Source organism: Misgurnus anguillicaudatus, chromosome 8 (genome assembly GCF_027580225.2).
Source record: "Misgurnus anguillicaudatus chromosome 8, ASM2758022v2, whole genome shotgun sequence".
Lineage (NCBI taxonomy): Eukaryota > Metazoa > Chordata > Actinopteri > Cypriniformes > Cobitidae > Misgurnus > Misgurnus anguillicaudatus.
In genome coordinates this window covers 32,498,427-32,524,234 of record NC_073344.2, presented here as the reverse complement: position 1 = coordinate 32,524,234, position 25,808 = coordinate 32,498,427, and the positions used below count along the sequence as shown (strand labels likewise).

The 25,808-nt window shown below is 36.0% G+C and overlaps 2 protein-coding genes across 3 annotated transcripts in view; one reads left to right on the top strand and one right to left on the bottom strand.

Moving 5' to 3' along the window:
* abcc4 (ATP binding cassette subfamily C member 4 (PEL blood group)) overlaps nt 1–8,878 on the bottom strand; it is a 53,381-nt gene extending 44,503 nt beyond the window's left edge. Inside the window, exons 1-5 of one of the 2 annotated variants that reach the window (XM_055213199.2) lie at nt 8,613–8,878; nt 7,448–7,558; nt 2,450–2,570; nt 1,537–1,761; nt 755–844 (exon numbers count right to left, since the gene is read on the bottom strand). In XM_055213199.2, the coding sequence (XP_055069174.2) occupies nt 755–844; nt 1,537–1,761; nt 2,450–2,570; nt 7,448–7,558; nt 8,613–8,692 (627 nt within the window). In that variant the 5' untranslated portion in view covers nt 8,693–8,878. Of the gene's footprint in view, nt 1–754; nt 845–1,536; nt 1,762–2,449; nt 2,571–7,447; nt 7,559–8,428 lie in introns of both variants that reach the window. The other variant, XM_055213197.2, reaches the window with a different exon arrangement.
* A 5,413-nt stretch (nt 8,879–14,291) lies between these two features.
* Nucleotides 14,292–22,505, top strand: cldn10a (claudin 10a). The gene is made up of 5 exons (XM_055213200.2): nt 14,292–15,493; nt 20,351–20,512; nt 20,704–20,785; nt 20,865–20,969; nt 21,101–22,505. Exons 1-5 carry the CDS (start codon nt 15,274–15,276, stop codon nt 21,246–21,248), a joined length of 717 nt encoding a protein of 238 aa, XP_055069175.2. The 5' UTR covers nt 14,292–15,273; the 3' UTR covers nt 21,249–22,505.
* The last annotated feature ends 3,303 nt before the right edge of the window (nt 22,506–25,808 follow it).

Genomic DNA, 25,808 nt, shown 5'->3' with positions numbered 1-25,808 from the left:
CTCGTCTTGTAAGTTTATGATTAGAAATGGACATGTGAACGAAAATTAAAATAATTAAAACATGAAATGACAAATAATAACTGACTGTAACGGACTCTTTACAACGCTGTTTATCAAAAAAATCACGGAGATTGAAAAAAGTCTATCGCAACCTCTGTGTGTGTGTGTGTGTGTGTGTGTGTGTATGATTACCTTGATATTAGTTCATTACAGATTCATAGTACATTTATTTTGTGTGTTTGATTTCAAAAAAACATTTTCAGCATTTTAGCTAAGCAGTAGCCTAATGATATTCATCACCTGATAAATGGCTATTAACAGTACTGCATTAGTACAGTAAAAGTTTGATTTTGAGTGTGTTTGCGCCCCCCCCCCCAACTTTTTTTAGCATCAGCCGCCACTGGTGACCGCCACTTTAGACTGACATGTAACTAGTTATTTTCTTGTGCAGGAGGTTAAGTTTACCTGTCAGTATCCTTACTTAAAAGTTCTGAGCACTTAATCAATGTGTTACTTAATAACAAAAGCACTTTCGCAAATCACTTGAGCTGCCAAATATGCACCTCCTGGCTCGTAACCTGCAAGAATCTGGTTTGACCTTAAACTATTGTACATGACTAAAACAATTCTCTGCCTTAGTGCCATGTTTGTTTGATACATCGGAAAACACTGTAGGAAAACTGCTTTGAACAAGGGAAACGAAGAGTCCATAACACATAACAGGAAGTCAAAAGACGTTACGGAAACTTCCTACCTCATCAAACTTGTTGACATCATTGGACAAGAGATTAACAATCTGCCCCGTGGTCGTCTTTCCCATCGCCGTGGCACTAAGACATAATGCCTAAAAGAAAGAATTTGGGAAATACTTTTATAAAGAATTTTAATGTACCATTAAAAGCATATTAAAAGTACTAAAGTAATACCATGTAGGGGTGGGCGCAACTACAGATCTATGCGTGCGCTCTGTCTGTGTGTGAGGAGCGCGCGAGTCACGCAACCGCTGCTTATTAAGCTTGTGAGCATTTTTGCAGCTTTATTGGCCTTAAATATATATATATATGCGTCAAAATTCCCGTATTTGCAAGTATCCTCATAAACACAACCATTTAGGGCTTAAGAGAAAGTGAACAGCTATAAGTTTGGAATTTGGTCTTAAAGGGGAAGTTACCTAATTTTGCTTTTGTCACTCATGTTTATTGAAACAGCATTAAGAGAAAATCTCTTGCTGCTCTTGACTAAATCACTTTTCTACCTTATATAAAATATATATATTTCTATAATATTAAAGATTTTAGTAAAAGAAAAACCTTATTAAAACATAAAAAACTCTACCGTGATACATATCGTTATCATGATATAAAATGAATCCTATCGTGATAGAAGACTTTGGTCATATCGCCCACTCCTAATACCATGGTATATATATACACATGAAAGTAAAATTAAGTATTCCCAAATGCCATATTACTACTATTTGAAACCATCCCTACACCATGATATCACCATGAAAGTACTTTTTTTGTAAAGTCTGACCTTCTTGTAGATCATGTGACACATTGCGATGCGCATTTTCATTCCTACTCGTAGGACGTGGTAAAAGTAAAGGTGGTGCAGTAACGCCAGACACAGGGCGCAGAAAGAGACACCCGCTGCATACCCATACGCCACGTGCAATGCTGCCGTGTCATCAGGGTCATAGCGCTCAAAATAATTTATGAGTTTTCCCAAAAACACTGGTTGTACCACATGAATCGTCTCCTATGAAAAAGAAAACATGATGAAATATGAAAGAGATTTTGAGACATCTCGGACCTGTGAAGATGGTTAAATACGTTGACTTTTATATTCAGACCCTTGTCTTTATTTTGTTTATTGGCCAAGTTTATTTTACCCATAAGTTTACACATTTAATGAAACACAAAAAGGGCCGGAACAGCTCTCCAGATAAAGACCATACACATACTGCAACTCTTATAAACCTTGCCTGTTGCAACTCTGTTGCACTATTCATTAAGATCTGACATAATTTCTTGCATGTCTCATGGCCATTTTTTTCGCTGTTTGTAATGTGGAACAGCGCCTCTTAGACACTATGTAAACATCTCCATTTCCATAATATTCATATTGTTTTTGGAGCAAAATCAGGGTTTATAAATAATGACAGTATGATCATTTCTGTGTGAACTTGCGTTAATGTGTGCCTCACCTTTCAAATTATTACATTGCCATCAGTGTAATGGACCATTTGCACATTAGCTCATTTAACTTTAAGTTTATTTGTTTCGGCATACCCGACAGGGAGGATAGGTGAATAAAAGCTAAGTATACGTAACTAACATTGTTGTCGTGTAAATAAAGCCACTCATCAGACTTCTTGTTAGAGAGAACAGTGCTTTACTGCCTTTGTTATGAAAATTGATCACAGAGAGTTCCCATCAGAACGCACCTCTATAAAAGTGAATATTCCCAGAACTGCATACGGCTTCCAGAAGCACTTGATAATAGCTTTGGAGAGTTTGGGTGTCCGGAGTTCTTTGGTTGCTTTAGTCACTTCTTGGTTCCAATAACTGAGAATGATGACAAAAAATATACAGCATCCATTAGAAAAAGACGGCCGACAGAGTGAAAAAGAGAGATCATAAAACAATTTGTGAAAGCCAAGTATAATTTACCGTAAATTACCCAAGCCATTAAAATACTCTGTGGCTTAAAAAATCATTATAGAGTGCTGCAGGGATGTATTTTTGTAGGCAAAAAACGGAAGTGAGGTAGCCTTTAAGCATTCCAGTTCCATCGTTCCGAAGTCAGTGGGTCTCATTCACTAAGCATGTGTACGCACGAATTTGTGCACGAGATGACCTTACGGACGTTTCCACGAACAAATCATGATTCAACAAAACCTTTCGTATCAATTTCTTCTAAATGTACAAAAAAATTCAAGAATAACAAATACCACACATCCCCAATAATCATGTGCGCTATAATAAAATACTAAGCTATAATTATAAATGTAAATAATAATGTTGATATAAACAATTTACATTATATTTAATATTATAATATTTTCTATATTATATTTTATTATATACTACATCTATATTATTATTATTTTTATTATTATTATTATTATATACTAACTATACAGGGTATTTATACATTATTATAGCCTACTTATTTTTTTACAAATATAAAAAAGATGCGCGTAATGACAAATCACGCTTTTCTTCCTCACTTTTTAAATTTCTATATGAGTGCCTGCTTAATGCCTAATGTAAAAGTTATGTTAATGTAATGAGAAGCCCAAACATCAATCACTTGATCTCCTGTCCATTTTATTTTAGATACAGATGAGCATCTCTGTCATATTAATTAAATGTCATATTAATAAATGTCTTTGTTATCACATTCAATACTTCTTGTTACTCTGGTGGACACAAAGCACTGTCTTTCACCAGCGACAGCAACACCTCCAAATCAGAAATATTACCGGTAATAAATATGATCATGAATTTCTTTTCTGGCTCATTTGCTTCGGTGACAAACTACTCTCCAGTGCTACGGAAAGCCCTTATATGGAGCTGGTTTGGGCGTGTTTTATGCAAATTGCTAACCTTGTGCGTATCAAGTATAATAACAAATTCATGTGCGTACGCACGTGTTGTGAATTAGGCGGAAAGCTTCCGTGATAAATATATAAACACGAAAAACGTATGCAATTATTAGTGTAGTAGACCCAATGGGTTTTGACACAGGGCTTATGATTTTTTTGTGTTTTCTCCTGCATCTGTTAATGTAAAGCTGCTTTGAAACAATTACAACAATTGAATTGAATTGAAAACTCCTTAAATTAGCCCAAGATATTTTCACGTTTTATTGTACGACATATCAAACCAGTAATACGCCACTCCTGACTTTAAAAAGCTTACGTCTCTGAAAAAGGGTGGTTGCTAACAAGATGCTACATGGGACTACAGACGTTGTTGGGGACTTTAAGTGTCATCACATATGAAGATCTCAAAAACAACACTTTTGGGCCGCTTACTTCCGGGTTGGCCAACAAAAAATGTGTCATCCCTGTGGGATTACACAACAAGATGAACATGATGACATAAAATAAAAATCACTCCCGTACCACGAGGGCCACCTGATAAAGCAGTCACATGATTGTATATTACACAGGCCTCGTGGGGAACATCATATGAATATAGAGCATCGAGTCCACAAGGAACATGTCATATGCTGCATTTAAGTGACAAGAAATGAATTTCCCCCTTACAGGACAAAAAATACTCAAAAACTTTCAATCAAAAAAGTGAATGTTTTTAACAGTCACACAACATTCAGCTATTTCAGAAGTAAAACCACATCTTTAAATAACAGTTCAAGGCATAACATTTATGTGGATGCTTTGAGCTCACACGCTGTGGATCGCAATAAAAGATCATAACTTAATAATTTGTGTGACAGCCCAAAGCTCTGCTAAATGAACCAACACTGATCCATTTTAAAGCACATGATTAGAGGCTGGAGAAACAACGTGTGTGGTGAGGTATCGTTTTAATGAAGGACAGACTGTCGGTGCCTTCCAAAACCAGAGGAAAAATATGGTTTTCTCAACTACTCAAGGAATCTGTGAATGATTTATTGGCTTATCTCTCCCCATGTAAAAAACTTCAAGGTGAAAACACAATGATTGAATTGGACATGATAGTAAAACCATACAAAGTGAATAATATAAATGAAGTACACTTTGTGTTCCTGTGCATACTGTTCTTGAAACAACCTTAAGGGTGCACTCACATTGTGTGAACCATATCGTATCCAAATACGTTTGACCTCAAGGTATGGTTCGTTTGGGTAGTGTGATCGCTCCGCTTTGCAGAGGTGGTCTCGGGTACGGTTCGCGGGGAGGCGGGGCCATAATGCGAAACTTAAGCTGTCACGCAGCACAAATACAGACAGCCACGTGTCATCGTATCCCAAACAACCCCAGATTTCAGAGGTGTGTTTGACATCAAGCGCTGTGCCAGATGTTGGACAATCGTACTCTGGTTAAGTATGATGTAAGCGAGCCCTAAAAGAATTGTTAACACATGACGTCACTGGTAAACTTTTGTCATTAAATAAGACGTGGTCATGACTCATGAGGTGTGAGTCTGACATTAAAAAACACACTGGGGTGTTCATAATTTATTAAAATGTAATAACTTGCTGCAACCTTGCATTGTGCAAATTGGCTTGCAAACTTTTGATTTTGGAAAGACAGCATTTTCCACAATGGTGGCTAAAAACGACCCATTTTTAACTACTATACAATAGACCACACAACACATGTGATGTCCGCCAAGAAGGTGAGACAGGTTTCAGAGGTGAAGCAAGTAATAACATTTTGATGAAAGATAAAGAAGACCAAACATAATGTTCTGGGGAATAACATGCACTGATGAATCCTACACAATAATGTGTATTCAAAGTAAAAATTATTGACGTGCAATTGTTCGGCGTAACCAAATTAGCGTCCCTGTCAACCTATGGTGTATATAATTAAAATCAGCAGGAAAGAAAGAAAGACCATTAACTTAACACATCCCTTATGTCCTGTTCTGTTCCTTATGCCAAGACCTCTGTTCCCTTAATAGCAACAAAGGACCTTTCCAAATCATGTACCCTTGTGTTCTGGCTTACAGATTCGTAAAATGATTAGAAGTGCTTCATTATTACTAATGGACCTTTATATCATTAATGATGACAAACCCCTAAAGCCAAATTTTAAAGGTTGGTAAGGTAAAAAAAAGTGTTTTTTGACCTGGCCATACAGTAAAAGACAAAAAGTTTCATCGTGTTACAGCTGGGGATCATTTTCAGAGACATGATGGGGGGCTTTTTTGATTGAGAAAGTAAGCGACCTCCCAGATCACCATAGCAACCTACCAGCATCACAGCACTGACACCTTTGCCAAGCAAACATCACTTCATTTCCTTACGACAATGTAACGTTGTAGTTATTAATATTTTGTATGGGGCAACTTTTGGAAGTGAAAATGTGACCCTAAAGCACAAAACCATAAGTTGTACAGGTATAAGGGTCATTTGGATTTCATTTGGACACCTTTAAAGGCAATTTACTCAATATTTTGGATTTTTGCACCCCCCCCCATTCTAGATTTTTAAAGGATTAGTCCATTTTCTAAAAATTAGTAATTTAGAAAAAAATTCAGATAATTTACTGACCACCATGTCATCCAAAATGTTGATGTCTGTCTTTGTTCAGTCGAGAAGAAATTATGTTTTTTGATGAAAACATTTCAGGATTTTTCTTATTTTAATGGACTTTAATGGACCCCAACACATAACAGTTTTAATGCAGTTTTAAAATTGCAGTTTCAAAGGACTCTAAACGATCCCAAACGAGGCAAAAGGGTGTTATCTAGCGAAACGATTGTCATTTTTGACAAGAAAAATAAAATATATGCACTTTTAAACCACAGTTTCTCGTATTATCTCTGGTCATGTGACGCGCCAGCGCTACCTCCCGCAATACGTCATCACGTCAAGAGGTCACGGAGGACGTCTGCGAAACAACACCCCAGTGTTTACAAGTGTGGAGAAAGAGGACCTTCCCGACGTTGTTGTATGTGGAATGATACTAATTAATGTCTTTGTGTCAGTTTATTGTTTAAAATGGTCCGCAAATGTGCGTTTCATATATGTAACACATGACCTTTCCACAGCATTACGCAATTACGTGAAGTTGAAACTGCATTTTTAAACTACATTAAAACTGTTACGTGTTGGTGTCCATTACAGTCCATTAAAATGAGAAAAATCCTGGAATCTTTTCCTCAAAAAACATAATTTCTTCTCGACTGAACAAAGAAAGACATCAACATTTTGGATGACATGGTGGTGAGTAAATTATCTGGATTTTTTTTAAAGAAAATTGACTAATCCGTTGTATTTAGACCAAATATTGTCCTGTACTAACAAACAATACATCCATTGAAAGCTTATTTATTCATGATCTATACATCTCAATTTCAAAAAATGTACTCTTATGACCAGGATCCAGGGTCACAATTGTGATTTCCAGCACAGAAGATATGGGTATATGAGCACTAAGACACACCACCAGGCGTGACTACCTCGTGCCCCCTTGTCTTAACATGGCCCCTTCTAATAATACTAACCCAGTCTATACACATAAGCATGTACACATAATCTGACTCCGCAAGATCACTCATTAACTTGTTAGATTTCCAATAAACCTTCACAAGACCCAAACACAGCTTTATGCACGTAATGAATGAACCATTGGGACCAATCACCTTCCCACACTGAATGGGAAACACACCAGCCTAGCTCATATTTCACATAAAGTCTTAAGGGGTTCGCTTTAGTGCAACCTGTCATATAATCACGTGTTATTCCCAAAAGGCTCGCTCACCTCTGCAGTTCCTCCCCAAGTATTTTGGACTGATCCTCTGGAAGCACATTGTACATATCATGTTCTTCAAGCCTCCTCTTAGATCCGATGCTGAAAAGAGGATTCAGCCAGCTGATGTGAAAACAGAGAACATTTGCATTTACTGTATGCATTTGACAGATGCTTAACTTTTATTCAAAGTGACATACAAGGTATACATTTAAGAGCTTCAGGTAATCTGAGAAGATTGTGATGCTTTAAGTGTGAGAGGCTAAATTATGAATTGGTGATGACAGAAGCCTAAACTATACAAACCAGGTGATTCACGACAGTGAAAGCCATAATTAAACAAAAACAAACAGACGTGTTTTGTACGTAGGCAATCACTTTAAAGTGACAGTAACACATGTAGTCCTCTGCCAGGTGTTTACCTGAAACAAAGTGCCTAAAGCACAAGGGATTAGTGCATATTCTGGCACAGAATGTGAACAAGAATCACATATCACAAAACATTACTGGAAATCTCCGGAATGCTGTGAAAACTGCTGTTAAAACCCTGCGGAAGGAAATCAGTGGGTGGTAAGATGGACCAAACCCCCGGTTTAGATCTACCACTGAGGGAAATACATTGAAACACTGTAAATAACGCCAAAATGACAATCACTTAGTTAAGACTTTTAAGAAAAAATATGATGATGTAAATTTTATGGTTAGAAGGCTCTTTGTATATTTTCATTTATCGCAGACGCAATTGTACGTGACTTACGCACGAGGGAGCATTTAACATTTTACAGTAACGTTACCTTAAGAGTAGGCTAACATTACAGTGTACAAAAAAAGTTAAGTTTCAGTTTCATATTAAAAGCGGTTGTCAAATAAATAAACGTGAGTGATAAATTAATCCATGTTATCAAACATGGGTAAAAACTTAATATATAAGAATAGCATCCTCTCTTTATTCCAGTCAGAGTCGTAAGGCAAATACATAACGTAAACACTCACCAGAAGAATATCTTTGAAAATATATTAGCATTGGCTGCCGGGTTGCTTTTCGCATCTTTGTTTATTGGCTCCATATCGATCGCCATCCTCCCTCTTGTTGAGCCGGACAATGGCAACCCTCACATAACACACAGACCGGGTTATACATATACTTTACAAACTGTTGCGTAACTTTTAAACTCACATGTTCACCGCTACAGGCAAAGGTAAACCCCTCGTTTCTTCCAGTCGGCACCGTCTGCTAAGAAGTAAGCCCCGCCCCATTCAACAGCTATTGGCTGAGGAAATCCTATTCAGCGGCAGGACGGTAAAATACTTTTTTAGACGTAACGTCAAACTAATAAAGCGAGATGATTAAGTCAACCATTGCAAATGCACATTTTATGAAACGTATTAATCAATAATCAAAGTCTTTAACGTTGCTTGGTAATAATAAACTCAAAATAGTTACTAGAGCTATTTCGTCAGCGCCACGCATATGCGCACGTCACGTTAGGTAACGTAATTAATATTCATGAGTCAGAAAAAGGCTGCAGCCTCCGGATGCTGCATACGTCATCAAGCCTGGTTTATTTAAATTAACAGAGCATTACTTTCGCAAGTCATGCGCATATTACAACAATGTACGAGTAACTAACAATAATAGTACATTTTATAATTGTTATTCTGAAATAAGACAGTCTTGATGACGTACACAGCCTACAAATGCGACCTCCGGAGGTTGCAGCCTTCGGATTGAGAAACGGCCACCGAGTACAAAAACGAACAGGATGTCATTTAAAATAACTTTTCAAAGGTTTATAAAAAAATGATTTCTCTGAAGGACTCTGGACAGATTTTCTGTTTGCAGTCCTTTCGCATATTGTGCATCGTATGTATTTGTGGATGTTCAGGCTCTGCCATCTGTTCTTTATTAGCTCTGCGTACAAGCCACCCATCCAGTGTGCTGCTGGAAGCAGTCATCTTGAATTAGCGTCTAAACAAAGGAAAACATGAAGATGTGCAATTGTCATGAGAATGTCATGACAAAAGGACACTTTCAGCCAAAAACACACGTGACTAAGATTTGGTGGGAAGTAAGATAGCGTGTTCGGAACTTCCCCAATTTATTTTTCTTGCCCCTCTCTCTACGTCTTTCTTGAATTTCCGATAAAGAACAGAAGATGAGAGGCCCACAGTAAGAGCAGGTGGCCTCTCCACTGATAAAGACTGACACACACACACGCGCGCGCGCACACACACACACACACACACACACACACACACACACACACACACTCACATGCACACACACACACACAGAGAGAGAGAGACAAAGAGAGAGTGAGAGAGAGAGAGAGAGAGAGAGACGTCAGTGAGGAACTCAATGGGTTTTATACCAATATAATGCTATTTACTATAATCTACTTCTACAGTATTCTTTTTACTTATAAGTTACACTTTACAGTAGCCTATAATATAAAGTCAGTTTTGCTATTTTTATGTTAATTCCTAAACTTTGTATAGCCAAACTTGTACAATACACACAAAAGGTAGTGAGGCCATTGTCTGTAGCCTCCAGAACAAAGATCATTCAAGTACAGTAAGGCATTTGAACTATAATGTGTAGAATTATTAACATTTCCGTCATGCATGCTGAAATCCTAAGGAAAGCAAAAATATGTTGAGTCATTATTACCTTCGTAAAAGTCTTAAATGTGAACTTTACTCCAAAGGCAAAGATCTTGTATGGGATTACATCTCTAGTAAAATCCTAAGTAAGTAGTGCACTAAAACAATATAGCACGGGCAATGGTCATTTGACATAAAATAAAATCTGTGGATTATCTTAATTCTGGGAATAATATGCGCTATAATAACCAATGTTTAAGTGTTTAACTTAACAAACCAGGTTGTCTATTTCCTCGCTTTATTCCCTTATATTATTTATTGTTAAATAACTCATATTATTAATTACACTAAACAGTGAAAAGTTGGATCAATTAAAAAAAATCTTCAATTGGAAACACCTAAAAGTGAAAGTTTTTTCAATTTACGTTTTTCACTTAACTCTATGTTTGAGGTCAAATTGAGCTAGGTTGACATCTCTGAGCAATATGCTAATTGTATTTTTAAACCTTTAAAAATACTTTTTGACTTTTCCTTAAAAAATAAAAGCGTCTGCCAAGTATACAAATGCACATACAGTTCACACAGTGTTCGATCAAAGTGATTTTATGAGTGTATTTTACTATTAATATGTAAAAAACTGGTAAAACTGTTCTCAAGTAAAAAAAACATTTTTTTACTTGAAAATTTTCATTTTCATTACTACTTTTATTTTATACTAAATCTAAATTTTTGTGCTACAAAAGATACTTTTTCATAAAAATGGATCTGTTAAATAAACAATTTATGTATAAAAAAAAATGTATTTATTTTACATTTTAAGTTATTTAGCATAATTATATTAAACTATTTGGGGTCAAATTGACAGCAAACATTAAAAGTGTTGCTAAAATTTTAACATAACAGGAGGGTTAAAGTGTTTTTTACTTAAAAATAAGTTGAAACAACTAAATGTTTACTGTATATTTATATAAGTCAGGTGTGACCTTTGTTCAGATATATATTGTGCATGCATCCTTATCTGTTTAGTGAACCATATTCACCCATGGAGACATGAGACAACCATTCTGCTATGATCTCATAATGAGTAGTATGTGTGTATATAAATCAGTTAGCTTTATCTAACCTAACTCCAGACTCTATATATATTAACCTCTGTATAAAGAAATTTATGGCCATTCGGTTTGAGTCACTGGATCTTTCACGTTTTCAGATAATGATGACGTGAGCTTTGCGACCTTTGAGCTACCCTCAGTTGAATAGTCTCAAACCTCACTGGAGATGTCTCGACTTGCTCCTGTCTGAGTGATTATACAATGATGAATAAAACTGTCCTCCTTTTCATATTCAAAGATTCATTTCACAGAGTAGTATAATTGTGTGATGGAGATGATGCATGTGTTTAATTTGACATGAACCAGGGATCTCCTCTAGGGAAGCTACGTGTTACTACAGCAGCTGATGTTTTGTTTGATGCTCTCTTTGGCCTTGTATCACTCAGCAACAGCTTACCTGAAAAACAACCATGGGTTAATCCGTCCCCATAGATATGAGATCAGCGAACGCCTCTGTAATGTTTGTGGTAAGAGTTTTGAATGATTTTTGGTATCATAGAACTTATATATAATATCATGTCATCACATTTGACTTGTCAGAAATCAAACACCTAGCAACCATCCAGAAAACCCTACCAAAAAAATTAAAAACACTTGGACCACCCAAGAAACCACATAACAATGGCAACTATCCAAAACAACCTGCTGACAAACCCAACTGTTGGGTTTCAATTAAATGCACAGTATGTACGATTTAAAGGCACCTTTTGAATAATGTTTGAAACCAAGCAGATCTGGGGCACCATTGACTTCCATACTAGGAAAACAATAATAATACTATGGTAGTCAATGGTGCCCCAGATCTGCTTGGTTTCAAACATTATTCAAAAGGTGCCTTTAAATCGTACATATTGTGCATTTAATTGAAACCCAACAGTTGGGTTTGCCAGCAGGTTGTAAAATATTTTCATGTGTTTAGTAGGCACCTTCTGAATAATGTTTGAAACCAAGCAGATCTGGGGCACCATTGACTTCCATACTAGGATAAACAATAATACTATGGAAGTCAATGGTGCGCCAGGTTTTATTTGTAAAATATTTTCATATGTGTTTATCAGAACAAAGAAATTTATACTTGAGGGTAAATAAATATTTTTATTTTTGGGTGAACTATCCCTTTTTGGGTGAACTACCCAACTGTTGGGTTTCAATTAAATGCCAGTATATACGATTTAAAGGCACCTTCTGAATAATGTTTGAAACCAAATGTTTGACTTCCATAGCAGGAAAAACAATAATACTATGGAAGTCAATGGTGCCCCAGATTTTTTTAAATATATATTTTCATTTGTGTTTAGTAGAACAAAGAAATTTATACTTGAGGGTAAATAAATATTTTTATTTTTGGGTGAACTATCCCTTTTTGGGTGAACTATAACCAACTGTTGGGTTTCAATTAAATGCACTGTTAGGTACGATTTAAAGGCTCCTTTTCAATAATGTTTGAAACCGAGCAGATCTGTGGCACCATTGACTTCCATATTAGGAAAAACAATAATACTATGGAAGTCAATGGTGCCCCAGATTTTATTTGTAAAATATTTTCATATGTGTTTAGTAGAACAAAGAAATTTATACTTGAGGGTACAAAAATACTTTTATTTTTGGGTGAATTATCCCTTTTTGGGTGAACTATACCCAACTGTTGGGTTTAAATTAAATGCACAGTATATACGATTTAAAGGCACCTTCTGAATAATATTTGAAATCAAGCAGATCTGGGGCACCATTGCCTTCTATAGTAGGAAAAACAATAATACTATGGAAGTCAATGGTGCCCCAGATTTTATATATATATATATATATATATATATATATATATATATATATATATATTTTCATTTGTGTTTAGTAGAACAAAGAAATTTATACTTGAGGGTAAAAAAATTACTTTTATTTTTGGGTGAACTATCCCTTTTTGGGCGAACTACCCAACTATTGGGTTTCAATTAAATGCACAGTACGATTTGAAGGCACCTTCTGAATAATGTTTGAAACCAAGCAGATCTGGGGCACCATTGACTTCTATAGTAGGAAAAACAATAATACTATGGAAGTCAATGGTGCCCCAGTTTTTTATATATATATTTTAATTTGTGTTTAGTAGAACAAAGAAATTTATACTTGAGGGTAAATAAATATTTTTATTTTTGGGTGAACTATCCCTTTTTGGGTGAACTACCCAACTGTTGGGTTTCAATTAAATGCACAGTATATACGATTTAAAGGCACCTTCTGAATAATGTTTGAAACCAAGCAGATCTGGGGCACCATTGACTTCCATACTTAGAAAACAATAATACTATGAAAGTCAATGGTGCCCCAGATTTTTTATATATATTTTCATTTGTGTTTAGTAGAACAAAGAAATGTATACTTAAGGGTGAAAAAAATACTTTTATTTTTGGGAGAACTATCCCTTTTTGGGTGAACTACCCAACTATTGGATTTCAATTAAATGCACAGTACGATTTAAAGGCACCTTCTGAATAATGTTTGAAACCAAGCAGATCTGGGGCACCATTGAATTCCATAGTATGAAAAACAATAATACTATAGAAGTCAATGGTGCCCCAGATTTTTTATATATATTTTCATTTGTGTTTAGTAGAACAAAGAAATTTATACTTGAGGGTGAAAAAATTACTTTTATTTTTGGGTGAACTACCCAAATATTGGGTTTCAATTAAATGCACAGTACGATTTAAAGGCACCTTCTTGAATAATGTTTGAAACCAAGCAGATCTGGGGCACCATTGACTTCCATAGTAGGAAAAACAATAATACTATGGAAGTCAATGGTGCCCCGGATTTTTTATATATATATTTTCATTTGTGTTTAGTAGAACAAAGAAATTTATACTTGAGGGTAAAAAAATACTTTTATTTTTGGGTGAACTATCTCTTTTTGGGTGAACTACCCAACTATTGGGTTTCAATTAAATGCACAGTACAATTTGAAGGCACCTTCTGAATAATGTTTGAAACCAAGCAGATCTGGGGCACCATTGACTTCCATAGTAGGAAAAACAATAATACTATGGAAGTCAATGGTGCCCCAGATTTTTTTTATATATTTAAAGAAATATATATCTGAGAGTAAGAAAATTATTTTTATTTTTGGGTGAATATGCCTTTAAGTTCCTCTTTAGATCTAATCGTTGGTTACTTTACTAAATTAATTATCCGTGTAACTTATACTACCTTCAAACATTACATAATTGCAATTTATGTGTTCTTGGCTGAGCCGGGCAGCTGCTGACTGAAGAAGCCTCTATGTTTTGGTCAGGTCAGGTTTAGTTTTGTACCTCCCTCTGATGGGAACTATCAAGCCTTTAAAGATCTAGCTGAGAGCAGTCAGGTAAAACAAATATATACACTGTAACTTACACGTACAACATGAATTTCAACACCTATATGCTTGATAGACATGTTATTTTAAGAGCATACAGGAGGCATTTGAAACTTTAGACAGCGTTGATATTTTATATCCACTCTCTCTATCGCTCTGTTAAACACTTTTTCATTTGCAATATTATTTTTCAAGAGTTTTCAACATGATTGATGTCCTGTAGTTCAGCTAGTGTTTATTCACAATTACATGCTTGATTTGATAAGAAAGGATCCAATCCAGCCATCGATTAAATAACATTAGAGGAGTACCCACATCCAAATTCTTACCTCCAGAGGTCGCTGCATTCTCAGAGTACCATGACCCACAACGGTCCAAATGAATTCTTTAAGTGAATGCAATTTCAACAGTTTCAAAGTTTTATCTCTCGCATCAGACCTTTTCTCTTATCGGAGCACTCATTTCCCCAGCATCCGTTTCAGGCGATGACATTTCAGGCCCCTCCCGTAACGCTCATCTTTAATGTACTAACCTACTGACCTCCAGCATCTTTGCCGACTCACTCAAAATGATTCTTGCGGAGTGATGGTTGGATGTGTGTGCATAAGAGTGTGTGCATGGTGTTGTGGGTACATGAAAACAAAAGGCTATTGGTCAGTTGTTGAAAAGTTGAGCAGCCAGATCCCTCCCTGTTAAATATATAAATGAGCACCCCTTTACAAAATTATTGATTCCTGATCTGAGATCTCAGAGGTACTTTTGCTTGAAAAATGGGTAACATGGCAACAGAGATCGTGGCTTTCCTACTGACCATATCCGGCTGGATTCTCATTTCTTCCACGCTCCCAACTGACTACTGGAAGGTGTCATCGGTGGATGGGACGGTCATAACAACAGCAACCTTTTGGTCCAATCTTTGGAAGACGTGCGTTACGGATTCCACCGGAGTTTCCAACTGCAAGGACTTTCCATCTATGCTAGCACTGGATGGTAGTTCATTTCTTTCTTTAAAATAGATAGCATCTGAGTGTGTGGGTTTATACATTTTAGAAATATCCTCACATGTTGATTAAACCAACTTACATTCTTAAAAAATTAAGGTGCTTAAAGGTTCACATCAATGCCATTGAACTATTTTTGGTTCCTCAAAGAACCATTTAGTCAAAAGATTTTTAAAAAACCATTTCTTTTAATCTAAAGTACTACAAAGAACCTTTTGTGCAACCAAAAATTTCAGCCAAAAATGGTTCTTCTATGACATTGTGATGCACCTTAATTTTTGAAGAGTGTCTGTGTCAGCGTGTTTGTGGAATAATGATGCCTTTTAATTTGCTCTTTTACTTCCCTCCAGAAAGTACAGGTGTCTTATTTTTCGGAAAAAGCATGGTATTAAATTGCCTAAATGCTGTTTTGGCAGAAAGTGCCACAACAGACAAAGTGCGAAGCCAAAAAGTTCACTTAAATCAGTGAATTGTCCAAAATAGTGCCAATGGTGCAGAAAAGATCCAAAAATTCACTTCAAATGAACATTTAATTATTTTCCTTAAGAGACACTCCACTTTTTTTAAATATGCTCATTTTTCAGCTCCCCTAGAGTTAAACATTTGATTCTTACCGTTTTGGAATCCATTCAGGTGATCTTCGGGTCTGGCGGTAACACTTTTAGCTTAGCACAATCCATTGAATGTGATTAGACCATTAGCATCACGCTAAAAAATAACAAAAGAGTTTCTATATTTTTCCTCTTCAAAACTTGACTCTTCTGTAGTTACATCGTGTACTAAAACCGACGGAAAATTATAAGTTGCGATTTTCTAGGCCAATATGGCTAGGAACTATACTTTTATTCCAGCATAATAATCATGATATTGTAATAATGATATTACGCAGCGCCTGAAAATAGTCCCCTTAGTATCTTTCAATGGCAGGGGACTATTTTCGAGTACTACGTAATATCATTGTGTCTCCTGCAGCCATGTTACGGCAGCAAAGTCCAATGAGAGTCTAGTTCCTAGCCATATAGAAAACCGCAATTTTTAATTTTCTGTCGGTCTTAGTACACGATGTAACTACAGAAGAGTCAAGTTTTAAATAGAAAAAAATATTGAAACTCTTTGGTTATTTTTTAGCACGATGCTAATGGTCTAATCAGATTCAATGGATTATGCTAAGCTATGCTAAAAATGGTAGCGCCAGACCCGGAGATCAGCTGAATGGATTCCAAAACGGTAAGAATCAAATGTTTAACTCAGGGGAGCTGGAAAATGAGCTTTTTTTGTTTCACAACAATTACATTTGTGACCATGGACCACAAAACTTAATGTTATACATCATCTTAAAAAAAGCTTTCCATTGATGTGTGGTTTGTTATGATAGGAATCATCATAAATCATAAAAAATCGGGGAATCTGAGGGTTTACAAAAAAAACAAAAACAAGAAAGTCACCTTTAAAGTTGACCTAAGCAACACATATTACATTTAAAGTTGACCTAAGCAACACATATTACTAATGATATACATTTTTGATATTTGCAGTAGAAAATATACAAAAAATCTTCATGGAACATGATCTTACTTAAAGGAACACGCCCACATTTTTAGATTTAGCTTATTTACCGTATCCCCCAGAGTTAGATAAGTCCATACATACCTTTCTCATCTCCATGCGTCCTGTAACTCGGTCTGACGCAGCCCCTACTAGCTTAGCTTAGCACAAAGACTGGAAGTGAATAGCTCCAGCTAGCTCCAGCTCCCAGTAAGTGACAAAATAACGCGAACATTTTCCTATTCATGTGTTTTAATTTGTATAGTCACATCGTGTACAAATAACAAGGTGATATGAGACACAGCGATCTTTTAACAGTATATATACTGGGAACTATATTCTCAGAGGACGAAGCACTGCTACTTGGGCGGAGTGATTTGCTCACAGCACCCAAGAAGCCCCCTGGTGAGGAGCATTTTGTCATTTATTTGGAGCAGTATGCTAGCTGGAGCCATTCACTCCCAGTCTTTGTGCTAAGCTAAGCCAGCGGCGGCTGCGTTAGACAGAGTTACAGGACGCATGGAGATGAGAAAGGTATGTATGGACTTATCTAACTCTGGGGGATACGGTAAATAAGCTAAATTCCCAAAATGTGGGCGTGTTCCTTTAATATCCTAATTATTTTGGGCATAAAAAATCTATAATTTTGACCCATTCAATGTATTGTTGCCATTGGCAACTGCTATAATTATACCCGTGTAACTTATGACTGGTTTTGTGGTGCACATTTATGCATTTTGCTGATACTTTAATTAATTCAAAGTAATTTACAGTGCATTACAATGTATAACTTATATTAGTACACATTTTTTTTTGCGTTTAAACCCATAACCTTTGCAATGCTCTACCACTGAGCTACAGTAACACCAAGGCTTTTAAGATTCAACAGTAATGCAAAAGCACCATTTCAGTAAATTATGACTTTGTGACCTTTCTCAACCTCAATTGTTTTCACTCATTACCTCTGTTACGACCTGCAAGTAATGCATATCTCAAAGGCAAGGAAGGTATGAAAATATCGTTTTTAACAACCCTAGCATGCAATGATTTAATTATGTTTGACATTTGCATACGAGTGCAAGGAACCCACAGACACATTGTTCCCTCGGGGCACTGTGCAAATCCAGGTAATGTATCTGAATGTGTGGCTATATAATTACACACAGTCATGTTTGAGGCTGTGAATATTTGTGGCATGACTCAAGGATTCGGCATTTTTGTGCTACTAGAATTTCGACAGAAATTTAGCAGATTGCAAAAATGCAATCATACAAAAATACAACACAAAAAAAATGCTAGTCAACCCAGCGTTGGGACAAAGCTGCAGGTGTTGGGTTCAATTAATCTAGAAAATGTTTATATTTGACCCAACAATGGGTTAAAACAACCCAGCATAGGTTAAACGCTTTTTTATAAAACGGCTCGTTCTGGTTCTTCATTCTGATTGGTTGAAACGCGTTCTAAGCCGTGATAAAATACCCCGGTAAACCCACGGTTCAGACCGCATCACAAGTATCACTGCGCCACTGTTGCTGCGTATTGATTTATGAAAATAAACACCACAGTCTTTAATCATATTTTAATTTTTCTACCTTTGCACAATTATGGCGATATCCAGATAAATGTCAATAAATAAAACATTTCATCAATAAAGAGAAAACGTTCTCTGAAGTTTTTTTGTCTTATTGATATTTCCGCTATTATCCACTAGAGGGCAATCTTATCCAACTTAAACACTGAGGCATTCACGACACAACAGCGTTGTGGTGGATTTAGCGTGACGTGTGTTTTGATCAGGCTCTGAATCTGATCTCTTACAAAGTTCTTCACAAAAATGGAATTATCTCCGCATTTAGCTGAAAATATTTGAGGTGATAACTGATAAGACAACAAATGAAGGTAGGATGAAACGTTTTTTGATGTTGTTGGAAAGCGGATGGACTGTTCTTTCATTTGATATCTTATGTTTATTTAAAGAAGATAATTTTTCTGTAAGGCATTCAACTAAAACTGGGTGGCAACTTAAAAAAAACGCTGACGGGGAAAAAGTTAATCATGCTTCCAAGCATATTTGATCATCACTTCAACAGTTGCACGATATAAATGTTAATGTATAAATTAGATGAATGTTGATTTATAAAATAAACACCACAGTCTTTAATCATATTTTTATTGTGCCTTTGCTGCGTCTCTGTTGTTTGTGAACTGCGCTCTGTTTCAGCCACACTTGATTCTGAGGAACTACTTTGTTTGGCGGAAGAGTAATATTTATACTAATATAATTACAACTTATTTGTGTTTTATTTTATAAAATCCCACTAACGTTATGCATATGAAGTAACCGTTTTATAAACGCAATAAACCCCTCGAAGCGTTGGGTTACCAGTGCATTTTATAACAGCTAAGGGGGTTTAGGCACTCCGCTTCGCGTCGTGCCTAACAACGCCCCTTAGCTGTTATAAAATGCACTGGTAACCCACTGCTTCTTGGGGTTTATTGCTTTATTTTAGAGTGTTGGGTTAAAAATAAACGTATGCTGGGTTGTTGTTACCGAACCATGAGTGGATACAACCCAGCATTTGGGTTGAAACCAAACAGATCTGGGGCACCATTGACTTCCATAGTTGGAAAAACAACAACCCAGTATAAGTCAACGGTTGGGTTTGTCCATATCTGACACAACAATCACTCTAAAAATGCTGGGTTATTTTCAACTAGGGTGAATGAACCCAGCACAGGGTAAATAACAATCCAACGGGTTGCGTTCGTCTCTTTTTGAACCAACGCTGGGTTAGTGTAGACTTCCTATGAAAACACTGTGTGGACGTTGTGTTATGTGCTGTTGTTATAGCTTTACTTTGCAGTTGAGAGGTTGCTGATTGGTTGCTAGATTCTTATCGCTTACCGCGTGCTTGCTAAACCACCAAATATTTTTGTTCAAATAATTTTCTCAAACGCCTCTCATTTTGAACATTTCTCATTGGTTAAAGGCGGGGTGCATGATTTTTGGAAAACACTTTGGATAAGGGAGTCGGGCCGAGTACCAAAACACACTTGTAGCCAATCAACATTAAGGGGCGTGTCTACTAGCCGACATCGTTGCCTGGATTGCGTATGTATGGGACCGGTCTATCAAAAGAAGGTCCAGATTCTAATGGTGTAGGGGCGTGTTGGTTTAGGTGATTTCAAATGTCAACACTGGCCTTCAGAGATCATGCACCCCGCCTTTAAGCCAGAAGTTGACATGTCAGGGCACTCAAACCAAATATTTTGAAATTTGTCTGATCTCCTGTTTCTGCAGCTTATATCCAGGTGTGTCGAGGACTGATGATCTCAGCCGTGTGTCTGGGATTCTTTGGAGCTATTCTGGCTCTTGTCGGAATGAAGTGCACTAAAACCGGGGGCTCGGAGACCACCAAAGCCAGGATCACCTGTCTATGTGGACTACACTTCATTCTCAGTGGTACCTATATTATCAAACTCACAGTTTCACCTTACGGTGCTTTACCTTAGTAAAGTATGTATTCCAGCTGTCACTGGGGCAGTAGCCTTTAAAAGGTTTAAGATATGTATACAATTGGTACCAATATGTACCTTTGAAACACCAATATAATGTTTTTTTGACAAGTGTAAAAATACCAAATCTCTTTGCAGGAATCTGCTCTATGGCCGCCTGTTCTCTGTATGCACACAGGATAACATCTGAGTTTTTCGACCCATTATTTTTCAAACAGAAGTAAGAAATAATACGCCTTTTTACCACCATGTGTGTGCCACCTAATGCCAACACAAGTGACCTTCCTATCCCTGTTTAGATTTGAACTTGGTGCGGCCCTGTTCATCGGCTGGGCCGGATCTGTTCTCAGTATTCTTGGAGGCTTTGTCTTTTGCTATTCCGTGACAGAGGGATTCAGCATCAGGTGAAAGTCTGATACTTACATAACACATTACGATTTAGAAAAGTTAATAAATAGATCCCAGAACTAAACATGCACAACTGCAAAACATCCTCCATAATCAACCTTGCTGTTGTTATTCTCCTCTGGAACAGGGAGTACTCCTATAATGGTGCGACCTCTATCATATCAGCACAAAACAAGGTCACCAAGATTACCAAGACCTCTGAAGTTCCTCAGACACTCCCTTCGGATCGGACAGGATCATCCGGCAGACAGTTTGGGAGGAATGCATATGTCTGATTGGACCTTTCAGTATATACTATCAAATACTTGCATGGATGAGCAAGAGGAGCATGTTATATGAGGCTGTAACATTATTTGATGCAAGAGGATTGTATATAACATGTACAGTAAACTTTATGTACTTTAGTGCATGTAATTTTATTTTGCATATATTTTGTTTACATGTCAGCCTTTATGAAAATTAACCATGTTGTTTTTGTGGTAAAAGTTTTTTGGTGTATTGATTACTATTAGAAAAATCGTGGTTATTTAGTATTTTTTGGTTTTGAACGTAGTTCATTTTCGTCAACTTCTCAAGTCTCAGTGTAAACAGAACCTCCAAACATCTTCACTTTAAACTGATCCTTAAATCAGGTGAATTGATGATAGGCTTGACTGGAAAAGACAAAGACCACAGCTGCGCTCCACTAACTATAGGTTTCAATTCGGAAAATGAGTCGGAAATCACTTATTGCTCCAGACCTGAGGTCTCTCTTCACCTCTTGATCAGTGGAAACCTTAGACTCTGATCCCAGAGCTGTAGCGGGCTGCTGCTGCTGGCTGACAGAGTCTTTGTGTTGTGCCAGACACTTCCTTTAACAGGTGTTCAGTGCTTCTGTGCTTAATTTGTTAAAATGTTTTTCAATAAAATGAACAAATACAGTTTAAAATGTAGTTAAAGATGAAACTTACATTAATTTTATAAATGCTGTAGAGGTATTGTTAATTGAAAGTTTAACTAATGTTATTGAACAGAAGCTTACTTTAACTTAAAGTGCTACCCACATTTTACAAAAGACAACATTTTCCAGAAATTATGAAAACAGAATTATACACAATTCTTTTATGTACTATTTAAATGTGTTAGAAAAACTATTATCTACCTTGTTACTCAAGTAAATGTAAGAAACATGATCAATTTGTCAACACAATTTTACTTTGAGTGATGTCAAATCATGTAAATTCTTTTATTTTATAAATGCATTCACTTGTATGTACTAAAAGCTTGTAATCATAGGAGAACCATTTTTAGCGCTATATAGCACCTGTAAAGCACCTATGAAAAACCATCCGGGGGGTATATAGCCCCCCATTACATAGCACAATAGGGTTCTACACAGGTGCTATATAGCACTTAAAATGTTTCCCCTATGATTACAAGCCAGTGAACCACTTTTGGTGTTATTTAGCAATGTTTGTTTTTAAAGAGTTTGATACATTTACTTTGATGTTAATTCAATGATTATTGCTAGAAAATAAAAAGCACACAAACTGGCTACAACTGTTTGTAACAGGGATGCATCACAAATGAATATAAAATGTACAGAAAATAAAACAGTTTATTTAAAATAGAATATAATAGAATAGAATGTAGAAATAGAATAGCAGAGAATAGAATATAGAAATAGTATATAATATAGAAATAAAGTAACATTTAATATAGAAATAGAATAGAATATAGAAATAGAAAATACTATAGAAAAAATAGAAATAGAAAATATTAGAATATAAAATTAGAACAGAATAGCAGAGAATAGAATATAGAAATAGAGTGGAATTTACTATAGAAATAAAATAGAATAAAATATAGAAATAGAAAATAACAGAATAGAATATAAAAATAGAATAGCAGGGAATATAATATAGAAATAGAGTAGAATTTAATATAGAAATAAAATAGAATAAAATATAGAAATAGAAATTAATATAAAAATAGAATAGAATATAGAAATAGAAAATAATAAAATAAAATATATAATATAATTAAATATAGAAATAGAATATAAATAAAAAAATGATATAAACATAGAAAATAATATAGAAATAGAATATAAGAGAATAAAAATATAATATAAAAGTAGAATAAAATATAAAAATAGAAAATAATAGAATAGAATTCATAGAAATAGAATAGAGCAGCATATAGAAATATAATAGCAGAGAATACAATATATAAATAGAATAGCAGAGAATAGAATATAAAAATAGAATAGAATATAGAAATAGAATAGCAGAGAAAAGACTATACAAATAAAAATATTAGAATGGAATATAGAAATATAATAGAAGGGAATATAGAAATAGTATAGAATATAGAAATAGAAAATAGTAGAATAGTACAGCAGAGAATATAGAAATAGAATAGAAGGGAATAAAGAATATAGAAATAGAATATAATTTAAGATAGAAATAGAATAGAAATCGAAAATTGATATAAAATAGAATATAGAATTCAGAATAGGAATAGAATTGAGTAGCATATAGAAATATAAAAGCAGAGAATACAATATATAAATAGAATAGCAGAGAATAGAATATAAAAATAGAATATAATATAGCTGCAAGCAGCAATTGCCGGGTTTCGAGCATTAAAGCACGTCAAAAACGTCAGATGTCGCTTACCAGGCTGAGGAGTTGCACCCGAATACAGACACAATGAATGATAGACCACCTCGCTCCAGAAAAACGAAAGAGATGGTCAAAAACGGATCATACAGACTATTTATGCTTACACACATGTGCACCTATAAGACAAACATTTAATGTCCTTAATGTGAAGTTATAAGGATAATTTGTTAACGAGAATTAGTTATTCAGATTTATACGGAAACATACAATTCAGAAATGGCTGTGTTTAGTTTAACTAAAAGGCCATTGAGTCATGGTATGGTCATCAATGGTTCAAACAGACTGCAGACGTGCATATAGGACACAAACAGCAGCGCAGCAGACCGCAAAGACCTACAGTGGACAGCACATCAAAGATGTCAGACGTCGTCGACCAGGCTGATCCAGCATCCACAAAAACGAAAGAGATGGTCAGAAACAGTTCATCACAGACTATGTATGCTTAAACACACGTGCACCTATAGGACAAACATGTCACTTGCTTAATGTGAAGTCATTCGCCTGGGTTCAAGCGATTTGGGACCTTAAGAGCTTTAAGGGCATGCCTGTGTAGATTTGCTGCATTGTACAAAATAAATGATGAAAAGTAAGCTACCAGACACACGTGTTCATAGTTGTCAGCAAAAAAAGGTGCTATCATTCAGTGAAATGTCTCCCTCTCTTCTCACGGAACATTGACAAACAGAACACTGAAGGATATGTTTGTGGTGCTTGCAGTGGCAAAACTCGGGTCACAAAATGTAAAAATAGTGTTAATGAGTTAAAATAGCCGAACCCATGTCTCTAAGATGTTCTGATACAGAGATACAGCTCTTGCTAAATGGTTGCTAGGGTATTCTCATTGGTTGCTAGGGAGTGAAATGCAATCCACCAATGATTATACTCAAAGCCATGAAAGGCACAATCCATGATGACCCATGATTTTAGATGTAAGGTTGCAGTATTTTTAAGTGAAAATAACAAATAACCACTAGGTGGGGCTATGACAAACTCGTGCATGCAACCTCGGGTCATGACTGTGTTACATGTAGCTAGAATCACGGCTATTCACTTTAGTTTAGTGAAGAAACAATTGTATGACCATTGGGCTCACTCAATGTCAAAGGTTTTGTTCAATTATGAGGCCAACTAGTGGTGTAGGCAAACAATTTTTTTTGTATTGCCTCAGACTCTGCTCAGACATCAGCATAACAAATCTGGTAAAAAAAATGTAATTTCATAGCGGAGTTATAACCATTTATGTGTAGAAAACACAAAAAATGAATGTAATTTTTCGTTTTTTGCAATTTTCGGCCATTTCAGATGGAAATTTTAACATAACGCCAATAGAGTTTTTTGTTCAGAAGGTAAAGTAAATTTCTTCCTATGGTGTTTTCGAGTCGATCGGAATAACCCTCGCGGTGTTATTCACGCATGTTTTGTAAGCACAGTTTTTGCAATGCAGAACTAACCGTAAGGCAAAACCTGGTATGTTTGGTATTGTAGGACTTGGAAACAATTCAGGATGATAAAAAAAACAACTCCCATGAAAATCTCTTGACCACAGATAAAATTATAGGCGTGAAAGTTGTAACCATTGCATAAGCACAGTATTTAGTGCCATTTTCCCCGTTATAGCGCCATCTAGTGTCCGATCGGCAAGCTTTTTATATCACGGCCTAAGACCGATGGCCTACAAATATGATTCAAGCCCCGTGATGATATCTCAAACGACTCTCGAGTTATGGCCGTTTAAATGTTTTAAGCTCCGCCCAGTTCGGTTTTTGGCCACTCCTTGCGTGATTGAATGTAAATTTCAATTTTTTTTGATAATTATTTATAGTCACACTCCACAGAATCAATCAACCTTGGTTAGGTTCAGATCGGGCGAAAAACCAGGGACTAGTTCGCAAAAGTAGGTTTGAACGTTATCGCCAATAACTCAAAAACCATTTGATTGACAGCAACGCTTCCAGAGGCAAAGTTTTTCGTCATGAGCCGATCTATCATATGATGTCATGTTTGTTTGTGTACGTCAAACGTCACGTGATACAGGCACCGAAATACGGTATTACGCCCCCTAGTGGCCAAATGACACCAAAATTCTTACAGGCCTTCAGGAGCAGTACACGAAGAAGCACAGTGCGTTTCGTTCCGATCGACCTTTGTTAACCCTGTCAAATCAGTCCT